Below are 13,764 nucleotides of genomic sequence, written 5' to 3'. Positions count from 1 at the left end.
AGTCAAATTACTTATCATTATTTAATGGAAAGGTCTGAACAGCAGAAACAAAGTTCCTCTAATCCATTCTATCTTTCTTATATAGGTCATTTCAATTTCAAGTTTAACTCATGACAAAAAGCATTATGGAGTTTGTCTCAAAAGTAAATTGTATTAAAAGTACCTTTCTCTGTTTCTGTAGACTTGGGAACTCTGCTCTCTCCCACTGGAGGGGGAGTGGAAGCTCCCTGGTTGGAGTGTGAGTCACGATGGCGAATTGTTTGGTTGATGAAAAACCGCCAGCGACCCACTGGGGAAGATTGAGGGGCTGCATCCGCTACAGCAAATAGAGAAAATAGCACAAAACATTTATTTTATTACTAATTGTAACATTTGATTAACTTTATTCTTCAGCTTTATTTGTGAGTATACCAGACCATGACCAAACTCTTACTTGATGCACTGGATGGGGTGCTTACATGGAGCTGCTCCACGGACCCAGTCTGAGACAGAAAAAAGACATTAAATAAAAAATAAAAAAGACATCCTCATCTAAAAACAATACTATGATTAGTTAAAGAGCCATTTAACAATGAGTTTGTAAAGTTTAATACATTTGGAAATGCAGACCTGTGACTGAGTAATTAGAATTCCTTGAGCTTTCTTCACTATAGCCCTCAGCTCCTCAACAAATTTTTCTTTCTCAGGCTCAAGGACAAAATCCTCCTCCACCTGCACAATACACATTATGAAGTCATTTACAAGTGAAGACACACTTCAAACGCACAAAGACACAAGTCACGATCACCCAGCACAAAGTCTCTTTATATGCGGTTTCTCAAAAAGCAAAGGTAAGACTAAAGCTGCTTAAATGTTTACCATGTAATCTGCAATGTCCTCAGGTGCATCTCCCTCAATGTCAAATTTGAACGTGACCATTTTGTTGCTGTGAGTTTCCAGTTGACACTCTACCATGTTGTCCCCAGTGCACGAAACCTTCGACATGGAGAAAATGTTTAGAATATGATTCAATTTATTAATTAAATTTTAAATTAACGGTGACTTGCAGAAAAAAAATTGTGCTATACATACCTGCAACATGCTGAGTTGAAAATGAGTTTTTTCAGTTTTCTGACAGGAAGCTCTCCTCTGAGATTTCACCTTTTCCAGTTTTCCACTAGCCCACAGCATTTGAGACTCATCTCCATTGGCAGGAGCAGAGCTGGATTTATAAAATATCCAAAGTCAAAGTTTTGCTTGTGCACATGATGAAATGTACACAAACATCTGTCAGATAAAGTACAGAGATGCATCAAACCTACCCTGACGAAGAGCTCCTGTTGGTAGATTGATTTTGGCTCTCCTGTTAAGCCAAAGAAAAAGACAAACAAACAAACAACACAGGAACCACCACATACCAACATAAAAACATAAGAAAAACAAAAAACACAAACCATTAGTATATATAATGACTCAAACTAATAAATAAAATTGATTTCAATTACCAAATATTATAATAAATTCCAAAATTAAAAATACAGGCAAAGTATTACTCAATACACTCAAACAACCAAAAAATAACCAAAAATAAAAATGACTTTCTTGAAATCATGAGATAAAATTGTATGTTTGATTTTGTAAGTTTAACCTTGGGTTTGCAGGTGTTAAGAAGTTAGGTGTGCTCATGAAAGCATAATGGGTTTCGCATGTCAAGTAAACTGAGTCAGAGGAGATTGATGTTTGTATGCCTTCTACCTTCAGTGGATTCTATGGACCTTAATTCTGTTCTGAGGAATCCATATATACACAGATCAGCCACAACATTAAAACCACCTGCCTAATATTGTGTAGGTCCCCCTCGTGCTGCTAAAACAGCGGCAACCCGCATCTCAGAATAGCATTCTGACATGCTATTCTTCTCACCACAATTGTACAGAGTGGTTATCTGAGTTACCGTAGACTTTGTCAGTTCGAACCAGTCTGGCCATTCTCTGTTGATCTCTCTCATCAACAAGGCATTTCCATCCGCAGAACTGCCGCTCACTGGATGTTTTTTGTTTTTGGCACCATTCGGAGTAAATTCTAGAGACTTGTGTGTGAAAATCCCAGGAGATCAGCAGTTACAGAAATACTCAAACCAGCCCGTCTGGCACCAACAATTATCCATGCGATTATCTAATCAGCCAATCGAGTGGCAGCAGTGCTGTGCATAAAATCATGCAGATATGGGTCAGGAGCTTCAGTTAATGTTCACATCAACCATCAGAATGGGGAAAAATGTGATCTCAATGATTTGGACCATGGCATGATTGTTGGTGCCAGATGGGCTGGTATGAGTATTTCTGTAACTGCTGATCTCCTGGGATTTTCACGCACAACAGTCTCTAGAATTTACTCAGAATGGTGCCAAAAACAAAAATGCTATTCTGAGATGTGGGTTGACACTGTTTTGGCGGCACGAGGAGGACCTACCAAATATTAGGCAGGTGTTTTTTATTTTAAATTAAAAAAAAAAAACATTATTTCTCCCAATTTGGAATGCCCATTTCCCACTACTTAGTAGGTCCTCGTGGTGGTGTGGTTACTCACCTCAATCCGGGTGGCAGAGGACAAGTCTCAGTTGCCTCCGCTTCGGAGACTGCTCGTTGTGCATGACACCATGGAAACTCTGCATGTGGAGGCTCATGCTATTCTCCGCGATCCACGCACAACTTACCACGTGCCCCATTGAGAGCTAGAACCACTACTTGCGACCACAAGGACGTTACCCCATGTGGCTCTACCCTCCTTAGCAACTGGACCAATTTGTTGCTTAGGAGACCTGGATGGAGTCACTCAGCACACCCTGGATTCAAACTCGCGACTCCAGGGGTGGTAGTCAGTGTCAGTACTTGCTGAGCTACCCAGGCCCCCTAGGCAGGTGGTTTTAATGTTGTGGCTGATCGGTGTAAATATATTTAACATGGAAAATTGCTGATGCGAAATATTAAAGCGCTTTTGTATAATAGCTTTTACAGATGTAATTAAAGTGCTTTCATACCTGAGCAATGCCCAACAATGCAGCATCACTGTCTGCCAGCGAGGTGGTGGGCAACACAGAGCCATGAGAGTCATGGGACTGTGAGGAATTGACAGTAGGAAGGGGGACAGGGATCAGGTCAGCTGGCCTTGCATGTGTTGAGACAGGAATTTCTGAAACTGGGACAGCTGGCTGTTGGGTTGGAAGAATGGCAGAGGGTTGTAGGGAACTATGAGATGGACTTTGGTGGATCTGTGAAGGCATAAAGGCAGCTTGGGAGTAAGGAGGCTGCTCAAAATTCCCAGTAGTCCCTATGTGGGTCTGTGTGTGGGTGAGGGCATGCGTTTGAACATGTGTCTGGGTGTTTAAGTGTGCTTGTGGTTGCATGCTAATCTGTGAGTGTGTTTGAGCAGGAAGGGTTGGTTTCTGCTGGTTTTGGGGGGAGGGTGGAGGACCTGAGACTACGTGACTATAAAGAGATACTGTCCTTGCTTGGGTTTGAGGTATCTGACTGGGTGGAATGTGCATAGGGAGAATATGTTGGAGCACAGGTTGGGGCTGAGAGGGCTGTTGCTGGAGATCTTGGGGTAGTACAGCATTTGTTGGCAGAAACTGCTGCACAGTTTGAGCTTGATATTGATGATGGAGGGGTTGCTGTTGTTGCACAGGTTGGGCTTTAGGCAGCTGCTGCTCATACTGTTGGGTAGCCTGAGGCTTCACTGGAAGCATGGGCTGCAAAACTGTCTGCATAGAGGCCACACTGACTGGCTGTTGCTGAGCCGGTATGATTGGCTGTGGCATAGCCTGGGCCTGCATTTGTGGTTGGTTTGTCTGTTGCAAGTAGCACTGAGCTGACGAAGTGGCTATTGGGTCAATGGAATGTGCAGGTGATACTGGAGACAGCAATGCTTGCTGATATTGCCGCAGAGGAGACTGTTGTTGTTTCACAGTTTGTGCGAGGTCTAGTTGAACTGACTGGATGGTTTGCTGAGCGACAGGTGCTTGAGCATACTGTGTGGGCAGAAGTGAAGCAGCAGCCTGTCCTTGGACATGCACTAGAGGTGCAGGTGTTGGTGACACTACTGGAACCTGACAGTGGAGAGAAGCTGCAGCTTGAATTGGTACCATTTGAGTTTGTGAAGGAAGGAGATGCCCTTTTGAGTCCATTTGCGTCTGAGTTGGGACAAAAGAGTGAATAGGATGTGGTGTTGGAACTTGTGCCTGTGTTGGGGATGTGATTTGTTGGGTTGGTTGTGAAACTTGCAACTGGCTTGCTTGAATACTCTCTCTCATTGACTGTGCTGTACAAAGACTTTCGGTCTGCAGTGAAATTTGACCACAAATTGCTGGCTCCCCTTGATTCTGGATTTGCATTTGCGCAGCAGGTTGAGATGACTGCTGAGGTGGCCTCTGTTGCTGAATGAGTATTGGGGTAGGAACTTGACTAGATATTTGAGTGGTAACCATTTGTGGTACTGCTTGAACCATGGTTGGAACTTGTAAATCTTCCAGGGAAGGTCTATGTGATGGCTGGGGGAGGATAGCTTGTTGCTGCTGAATCAAGACCTGTTGCTGCTCTGTTTGTTGTTGAGCAAGATTTGAATGATATTGAGGTTGTGGGGAAATTATTTGCTGAGGGTGTTGTAGTTGACTGATTTGTTGTACAGTCTCTGTTTTTATAGTTGTTTGCTGTTGCCCACTATGATCTGTAAGAGCTGTATGCTGCTCCAAATGTAGTTGTTGTTGTTGCTGCTGCAATAAAACTTGTTGTTTTTCAGCTTGTAGTGCCTGTTGTCGTAACTCGATCTGTTGTTGCATTAGAACTTGTTGCTGCAACTGCGACTCTCTCTGTTGTAGTAATGCCTGTTGTTGCTGATCAGGCTGTTGTTGAAATATTTCCTGCTGTAGTTGTTCAGTTGGCTTCTGTAGTTGAGGCTGTTGCTGTTCAATGTGTTGCTGCTGTTGCAACTGTTGAATGAGTGCTTGCTGCTGTTGTTGCTGTAAAACAGTTTGCTGTTGCTCTAACTGCTGTTTCTGCTGCTGCTTAAGCAATGCCTGCTGTTTCTGTTCTAACTGTTGCTGATGTAAAAGAGCTTGTTGCTGCTTTAACTGGAGTTGTTGCTGCTGTTGTAGCAAGGCTTGCTGTTCTAACTGTTGTTGTTGTAAAAGAGCCTGCTGTTGTTCACGCTGTTGCTGCTGCAATATAACTTGCTTCTGTTCCAGCTGATGTTGCTGAAAAAGAACCTGTTGCTGTTGTATTTGTTGTTCCACCTGTTGTTGTAAAATGGTCTGTTGTTGCTGCTCTATTTGCTGCTGTTGCTGTAGAGCCTGCTGCTGTTGCTCCATCTGCTGCTGCACTGCCATGTTTTGCTGTTGCTGCAGAAGAATTTGTTGTTCAACTTGTGGTTGCTTCTGAGGTGATTGAATGTAAACTTGCTGTTGACTTTGTTGCTCCAATAGCTTTTGCAAAACAGCCTTCTGTTGCTGCTCCATTTGTTGCCTAATCAAAAGTTTTTTTTGTTGCTCTGCCAATTGTAATGGCTGCTGGGTTGTTTGAAGCATTTGTGGCTGTTGTCCTATTGTCTTTACCATGTTCTGCTCTTGTGATTCAGCCATTTGTGGCAAATAAACTGGCTGTGCCTGCAGTTGCTGTGTCTGTTGATATTGTTCCATTGGGGGTTGTTGTACTGACGTTTGCTGCAATGGTTGTTGAACTTGCTGCTGTATCACAACTTGTTGCTGGGGTTGTTGTATGTACACCTGCTGTTGTAACTCACTTTGGTGCAAGATGGACAATGTTGGCTGTTGCTGCTGTGGCAAGGGAATATATGGCTGCTGGGATAAACCTGAATGTGGCTGTTGTTCCTGTAAATTCATGCGGGGCTGTTCTACATGCTGTGAATGTTGCAATAAAACTGTTGCTGGCTGAACCTGGTCTTTCTGCTGGTCTTTCTGCTGTGGTAACAGCACTGCCTGGTGCTGCTGCATTATATTTGCCTGCTTTTGTGGTGTTGGTTGCAATGTTCCTGGCAATTCTGACACTGCCTGATGTTGGGGCTGAACAATGGTTTGCTGGGGCAAAACATCAGTAGGTTGTACAGGAGCATTACTAGGTTGGGTCTGCATGGGGGGCATAATGTTGCCAGCTGATGCTATGGACTCTCCAACAGGGATGGAGGCAGTGTGGACAGTTAAGGGTGCCTGGGGTGATATTGAGGAGGTGTATGACTGTGACTGCACAAGAGAACTGTGGGAAGTGGAGGTATCACTATTCCGAGGGTGTAATATTTGAGAAGGGGTAACATCTGTTGTGTATGGTGGGATGGGCTGGTGGCAAAAATATTTGGAAATTATTGGGAAGGGTGGATTGGACAGAGCATGGAATAGGGTGGCATGTGTGGAGAGAAGGAAGGGGTAGTGGGAGGGGAAAACAGAAAGCGAGAGGAAGCGTTAGTGCATTTCATTAATCATCCAAGGGAAACAGGACATTTTGGAAAGCAAAAGACATGGGACAAGATACTCTGTATCCTGTTATTAGGTTATTCCTAGATGGTATTCAGACTATGATGCCTTTTGTGCCTGATTCTATTCCTCATCAGATCAGAAGCAGCAGAATTCCAAGGAGGAATTTCTGTTCAGGTCAGCATCCATTAAAACATCCACTAAATCATTACAGTTTAGTTCTAGGCACATTCACACATTATTGTCACTGATTGCTAATATAAATTTGCTTGATTTTGTATTTTTTCCCCCTCTAAAACATGCATTCTAATTAACTTGCTTAAGAGCTTCTACCACTCATCTGCATACTTTCTTGATGATCAGTGTCTTTAAACTCTGAACTCTGAATCCAATTCAAACATGTTCTATGTTCCAAACACATTATAATGGCAGTACAGAATTATAAAGGAGCACAGAAAACAATTAGTCCCTTCAAATGAGCAGCTAGTAAGATTTGGCATGGAAATCACCTCAAATAATTTCACAGTGAAATTCAAAAACAAATCTGTTCTCTCAACCTAACATCAAAAATTTAGGTCAGTGAACATCATGTAACTCAGCAAATGACCTAGACTGAAGTTACAGTCTGCATTTGAGTGGGTATTTCAGTAACAGAGTGCCATGTCTACATTGTAAAAACTTAAGAATTATCACAACTATTTTGATAAACAATATTACACAAGTGGTAAAACACCCCAGTGGTGACTGAACATATTCAACTTCAATAATTTAACATTTGGCACTGATTTTTGGATTGTTTAACTGGTTTAGTGAAATAGGCCCCCCTGGATTGATTTATTTTAGATATGCAATATTGTGTCCAGTGCAAGAGTGGATTAAGAGAAAAGGGAAAACACAGCAATAAGACAAGCTGGCCACACCTGAGAATATTGTTGAGGCACACTTAATGGGACCTGTGATGTCATAGTGACTGGCTGAATGAAAGTCTGTGCCAGAGGAATGTTAGGAGCCCCACCAGCACTTTGGCCAATGGAAATGCCAGATATCCCACCATTCTGGCCAACAGGCACATTTGGAACCCCTCCACTCTGACCAATAGGGAGCAGCTGGGGGTGAGACACAACCCCGATACCTTTCACTCCCTAAATGAAAACAAAAACAAATCTTAGCCCACCAAAGGTGTACATTTATTCAACAAGTACTTTTTTGTACTTCAAGTCAAAAGTTTTTCATATGAGTTGAGGAAGAATGGTGGTGACTGAGCAGTTGTAGCAGGAGCAGTACTTACAGAGGTGCCAGAGGGGTAGCTGGTTTGAGCATGAGCACATGGGTTCTCAGACTCAGCTAGAGAGAAAGCATGGCTTTGCCCACTTGAGAAAGGATCTCCACTGACAATAGAAAGGTTCTCACCTTCTAAAGACAGAAAAGTAAAATGCCAACATTCATACAGCAAATTGGGCCAAACATTTGGCTAAAAGTGCTTTTCTGATGCATACATATTTTTATTTATTAGAAATGGTGTGGATAGTAAGATACACTACATGGCCAAAAGTATTTATATATATTTTGACCATGTAGTGTACATTCTCATCTTTTACAAGTGACAGTATCTGTACATTTTGATTGTACATGAATTGTGCACCTTTGAGGCTCAGTGCAGTGCCTTGCTGTTGGACATGTTGGTCCACTTCTGGCAGCTCTTCTGCCTCCCCCTGACCCCCAGCACCTGCAGCAGCAGCTGGACCCAGTGAGGAGGGGCAGGAGGGATGGAGAGGGGTAAAGGAGGAGGTGAGGACTGTTGAGACACGATGCTCGTCCAGACTTTGCTGCTGTTGGAGGAGCTGCTGTTGCCGCCTTTCCCGGGATTTCTTAATTAGAGTCACCCTGTCTCTGATGGATTTCCCCACCACCTTAGCATCACTTTCATGGAAAAAGCCAGACTTCACCTAAAAAAGGTGTTTAATTGGGGCATAAATCAAAAAGAAAAAGGATAGATACAGAGTGAGGAGAAATAGATGGAGCAAAAGAGAAAGAGGAACAATGTAGGTTACAGTTTGTCTTAAAGGAAACCCCAAAAATGACAATTCTGTTGTCATTTACTCACCCTCATTCCGTTCCGAACCGTATGCCTTTCTTTCTTATGCAGAACACAAAAGGAGAAATTTTAATTAATATTTTGGTCCATCCTTTTAATACAATAGCAGTTGATAGTTCACTTTAAAGCTTAAAAAAAGAAACCAAAAGAATCATTATAGTAGTCCATGCAACTCGTGCATCAAATTCCAAGTTTTTTGAAAGCACACGATGAGGTTTGGTAAGAAACAACCGTAATGTAATTAAATACATCTGGGTGCCTTTTTTAGCTTTTAAGTGAGTCACTATCAACTGTCATTGTATTGAAAGGATGGACCGGAATATTAATTACTACTGTGTTCCGCACACAGTAAGAAAATAACGTCATATAGGTTTGGAACTATATGAGGGTGAGTAAATTATCCTAATTTTGGGTGACAGATTGATTACAATAAATAACATCAGGGCACAGTTTTCAATCTTTCCATATATAGTTTTTTTTGTAGACTCTCCATACATTCTGTGTCCTTTAATTTAATCTTACCATCTCTAGTGCAACCTCTTCGGCACTATCATTCTCCAGGTCGTAGCTGAACTCGATGGCCTCATTGTCTTTGTGCTTGCCCTTGAGTTTCTTTGGCTCCTCAACCCAGATGCGCAGGGCCAGGCAGTCTTTGGAGCCTGTATCTTCCTCTGCAAGCTCCACACGCACACCGGTATCCTCCGCAAAGAAGGCATGATTTAGAAGGTCCTTGACAGAGAGCCTGAGTTTGAAAAGACAGAACTTAAGAGTGCTTCTCAATCTTGCTTAACTTACAGATAAACTTCTGCTGGTTATATGCTTACCGTTCTAATCGATTTTGGCGAATACAGCCCTCAATGATCTCTTTTACCTCTGGGTCATTCACTTTGTCAAAACTGGCAGGTTTGATGCCCTACATAGAGAAAAAAAGCAGTCTAATGTGTTAGCAATCCTCCATGTTATTCATCAACTAGTCATAACCATACCAATTAGTACATAAACAAAGTGTGTATTTAAAAACTAATACAAGGCATAACAAATAAGTGCAATCAAGTGTCATGTAGTCATGGAACAATGATTGTACTGTACAAGGCAAATCATGAATCATTAATGCTCACACTTGTGACTTTGCGGTAGATCTGTGCAGCATTTTGGCATTCTGAATATGGGTACTCTGAGGTAGCCATCTCCAGCATGCACATGCCAAAGGCATAAACATCCACTGACTCATCATAGTGCTCCTCATACATCTCTGGGGCCATGAACTCTGGAGTCCCTGAGAAATCAATACAACATTCGGATGACATCCTGCTCTCTGAAACTTTATCATATTTACCTTCTGTTGCTGTGATAACAAGCAGAAATCTGTAAAACTAATGTTTTCATAATATGTTGCTCTTTGAAAGACTACTTGGCTATTTATTTTTATTCTGGTTGACAACAGACAATTATCAACATGCACGTTGTCATGAATGCTTATTACAATAATCTTCAAGTTCGAAGGCTATGATGTGCATACTCCATATGTCAGATGTTTCTTTTTATAACCTACTGTAACAACAATGGAATATATCATGTAATATATAACAAAGTGTAAGCCATTTTTCTTCAGATTCATCTGCAAACCACAGGCACATCATCTTTAAATCAATCACGAAAATCAGCCTTGAAGAACACAGCCAATTGTGCTCCTTTCTTCTGGCCTGAGCCTGGAATTACTGATTCAGTCACTGAGAGTAGAAAGTCTGATCTATGCAGCACACAAGTGCTTTCACGGATACTCCTGATATTTTTTGCAGCAGCCTCTCACTTAGAAGTACTTGCAATAATTGCATAATTTTTTCCAAATATGCAGCTGCTGGGTGCATAGAGTAACATTGTTAAAAGCAACAGTGTTATAAAAGGAAATTATTTTGATGTTTGCACTAATAAACATCTGGCATGCTAACTTGCCTCTCAGCAAATATTTAAACAGAAAAAAAAAAAAAAAAAATCAATGGGCATTGACATTTTTATGTATGAACATACAGTACTGCAAGCAGTGCTCTTTACTGAGCACCAAAGCAGCAAAAGACAATACGAGTTCAGAGCTTAAAGGGGTAGTTCACCCAAAATAGAAAATTCTTTCATTATTTTCTCACCCTCATGTTGTTCCAACCTGTACTTTCTTTCAACCAGGAGACACAAATGAAGATGTTGGGCAAAATGAAAGCCTCAGTCACCATCCACTTTCATTGTATGAAAAATAATAAAAATAATAATGCAATGAAAAGGAATGGTTCCTAAGACTAACATACTGCCTAACAGTATCGGAGGTAAAGCGATAAAAGTAACGCATGCTACGTAATCAGATTACTTTTCAAGTAACGATTAAAGTAACACAATATTTTTTATTTTAGACCATAATATCAGAGTTACTTTTTAAATAAAGTAACGCGTTGCTTTTGTACACCTCTACTTTCCCTGTATTGCGAGAAATCAAGAGTAAAAGTGTGCAAACTTCGGGGAGGAGATGTAGTGCATGACTGGCATTATAGTTCTACAGAGTGTGAGGCCAGAGACTATTTAGCAGAGTGAGATGAGTCAATTCTATTTAAATGAATGGGAGAAATGGGAACGCCCACCCAAGAAGCTCTAGCACCCAAAAGTCAATGGATGTAGAAAGGAAGTACTGCCTTACAGGTAAAAGATCCAATCACCTTTTAGATACAGACATTGCCTGTCAATCAACTCACTAACACGCAAGCGCATTTCGTGTTTTAGAGTAATATGAGGTCAGCATTCAGTTGAGTGAAACACTGTTGATTCATGTGTTAATACACACTGCATAAAAATGAAAAAAAAAAAATAAAAAAATTCAGTAAACGCATTTAGGCAGAGGGATTATAAGACTAGTTTTCCACTGGCCACGACATGATACACAGGGTGAAATACTCCGTGTTACAGCTCCCCGTATCTGGGAGAATGGGATGAGAAAAGACTCTAGATCAGTTGCTCCGAGCAACATTCTACATCTATTGTGTACGCAGAGAAAATGTCTTAGTTTCTAAAAATATTCAACATTTTTGTTTTATAATAAACAAGTAGTTTGATTCATGAAACAAACAATTTTTGTTTTTACATTTTGGTAGCATTAAAAACAATTTAATTCAAGTTGTCTCAAAATGCGCCTTTGAAGTTGTGGTGTCTGTACGCACCGTGAATCAACTCAAAACAAGCGTGCACTGAGATGACTTAAGTGAAAAATATTTATTTATTCATCAGACTTATTCCTTGAACATGTTATACTGGCATTCCCCACTGAATTTTATCCTGACTTCTGAAGAACATCTCAGTTGACTCTGACATTGTCAATGGGCACCAAATATGAGGACATATGATGCAGGTTCAAGTGTTGGACTTTGCTGCTTTAGGTAAGACAGTGGTTATTCTTCAGTATTCATACTGGCTGCCATGTTGATGGAAAAACAAATCATGCATATGTTATTGATTCTTTATTGTAAATATGTATAAATACGTGAAGACCTACTTTCTAAATATCTGTTTGTTTACTATGCTGTTTTGACATGAGTGTTGTACAGTAGATAGCATGACCTGTAATATCTCTTGTATGCAATGCATGGCTTATTTGTATGGAATGCATAGCATAGCAAAAGAGAAAGTGGCTGTGAGAAAAAATGTACGCAAATGTACTGCAAAAGTATAGTAACACTTTACTCTCCATAAAAATAACTTTTTAATTAAGTTACTTTAAGGAGTAATGCAATATTCTAACGAGTTACTTTTAAAAGTAACGTTACCCAACACTGCTGCCTAACATATCCTTTTAAGTTCCCCGGAAGAAATAAAGTCATGTATGTTTGGAAAAACATAATGGTGAGTAAATGACAGAATTTTCATTTTTATGTGCAAAGACCTTTTACTAGGAAGCTGCATGTAGAGGCACATACCTATAACACTCTTGGCAAAAGATGTCCGCATGAGGGTTGCAAGGCCCAGGTCACCAATCTTTACTGAGCCGGTGGGGCCCGTGATGAAGATATTGTCACACTTGAGGTCACGGTGCACAATTGGTGGTGTTCGGGTATGTAGGAACTGTAGACCCTTTAGGATTTGCCTGCACCAGCTGCGTAGAACCTTGGGCTTCATCACCTTAAAGCGCTTAAGATACCTGAAGCAGAGGAACAGAGTATGGAGATGCCCCAGTGTAAGTAGTGATATTAGTAAGTGAATAACTCTACACAACCTTACATTGGAAGGTTAAATGCACTGGTTTAGATCACTGGTTCTTAACTGATTTTGGTCCAGGTCCCAGATTCAAGATTCAAATGTATCCCCAATTGAATGTAGTCTGGGACAATTTTTCTTTTTAACTTGCACAGTTTTGTTCATGGATTTTGAGGATTAATTAATTTGTGGCAAAATACATACTTTGATTGAATGCACAGCCTTTGACATAAACAACAAAAGCGACCCATTTTTGGTCATGACCCACCAGGTGAGAACCACAGGTTTAGCGTACACACAGTTTTTAAGGAGTTGCAAATGTAAAACATATTCTATAATATCACATTCAGTAAGAAAGACACAATCATTAAAATGCAAAGATACACACGTTTTGAGTGTTCCAGAGGTCATGAGCTCCGTGACTAGGACAATGCACTTCTTGCCTCTAAGAACAGACTCCCAAGAGTCATAGAAACGCACAATGTTGGGGTGCTGTAGACCTTTCAGCATCTCAGCCTCCTCTTTAAACCGTTGCTGCTCCGCCTTGGTTAGCTTTCGATCCTGATACATAAACACATACAATATATTAAACAGTGCACAAAATGTTTGTAAAATGCTCTACTCAACACAAGGATATTAAATGATGGATGAGGAACATAGAAAAATAATAAAAAAATTTAACTGGAATGCTAATAATCACCTGGTCTACTAAACCTCAATCAGTGAATGACAAAATTGTTGAACTCTTGCTAGTCTACATTTCCCAATTGAATTCCACTAATGTAGACTTTATTGGAAAGGCAAGGGGAAAAAGCACAAGTACTGTACAAATGCGTTCAGAAATTAGAATAGCATACTATTGTGTTGTATATCTGTACACTGGATGGTGTTGAATGGTATGCAACAATGTTTTAAACTAGTATTTATAATTTTTGTGGCATAAACAATAACCCAATACATTTTTAAAGAAAACACAATTTTG

At 40.7% G+C, this 13,764-nt stretch overlaps 1 protein-coding gene across 5 annotated transcripts in view; it reads right to left on the bottom strand.

The window, feature by feature from the left end:
* Positions 1 to 13,764, bottom strand: part of LOC127419187 (serine/threonine-protein kinase WNK3-like) — a 71,284-nt gene that overhangs the window by 11,926 nt on the left and 45,594 nt on the right. For all 5 annotated transcript variants that reach the window (XM_051660373.1, XM_051660375.1, XM_051660374.1 and 2 more), the window contains exons 3-17: positions 13,171 to 13,343; positions 12,506 to 12,726; positions 9,674 to 9,831; positions 9,380 to 9,468; positions 9,078 to 9,297; positions 8,103 to 8,406; positions 7,749 to 7,873; positions 7,381 to 7,602; positions 3,020 to 6,325; positions 1,302 to 1,342; positions 1,072 to 1,201; positions 859 to 975; positions 610 to 711; positions 434 to 482; positions 164 to 316 (exon numbers count right to left, since the gene is read on the bottom strand). In XM_051660373.1, coding sequence (XP_051516333.1) covers positions 164 to 316; positions 434 to 482; positions 610 to 711; positions 859 to 975; positions 1,072 to 1,201; positions 1,302 to 1,342; positions 3,020 to 6,325; positions 7,381 to 7,602; positions 7,749 to 7,873; positions 8,103 to 8,406; positions 9,078 to 9,297; positions 9,380 to 9,468; positions 9,674 to 9,831; positions 12,506 to 12,726; positions 13,171 to 13,343 — 5,410 coding nt within the window. The remainder of the gene's footprint in view (positions 1 to 163; positions 317 to 433; positions 483 to 609; positions 712 to 858; positions 976 to 1,071; positions 1,202 to 1,301; positions 1,343 to 3,019; positions 6,326 to 7,380; positions 7,603 to 7,748; positions 7,874 to 8,102; positions 8,407 to 9,077; positions 9,298 to 9,379; positions 9,469 to 9,673; positions 9,832 to 12,505; positions 12,727 to 13,170; positions 13,344 to 13,764) is intronic.

Source organism: Myxocyprinus asiaticus, chromosome 28, assembly GCF_019703515.2.
Source record: "Myxocyprinus asiaticus isolate MX2 ecotype Aquarium Trade chromosome 28, UBuf_Myxa_2, whole genome shotgun sequence".
NCBI classification, from domain to species: Eukaryota; Metazoa; Chordata; class Actinopteri; order Cypriniformes; family Catostomidae; genus Myxocyprinus; species Myxocyprinus asiaticus.
The sequence above is the reverse complement of the archived record's forward strand: the minus strand, read 5'-3'. Positions and strand labels throughout refer to the sequence as shown.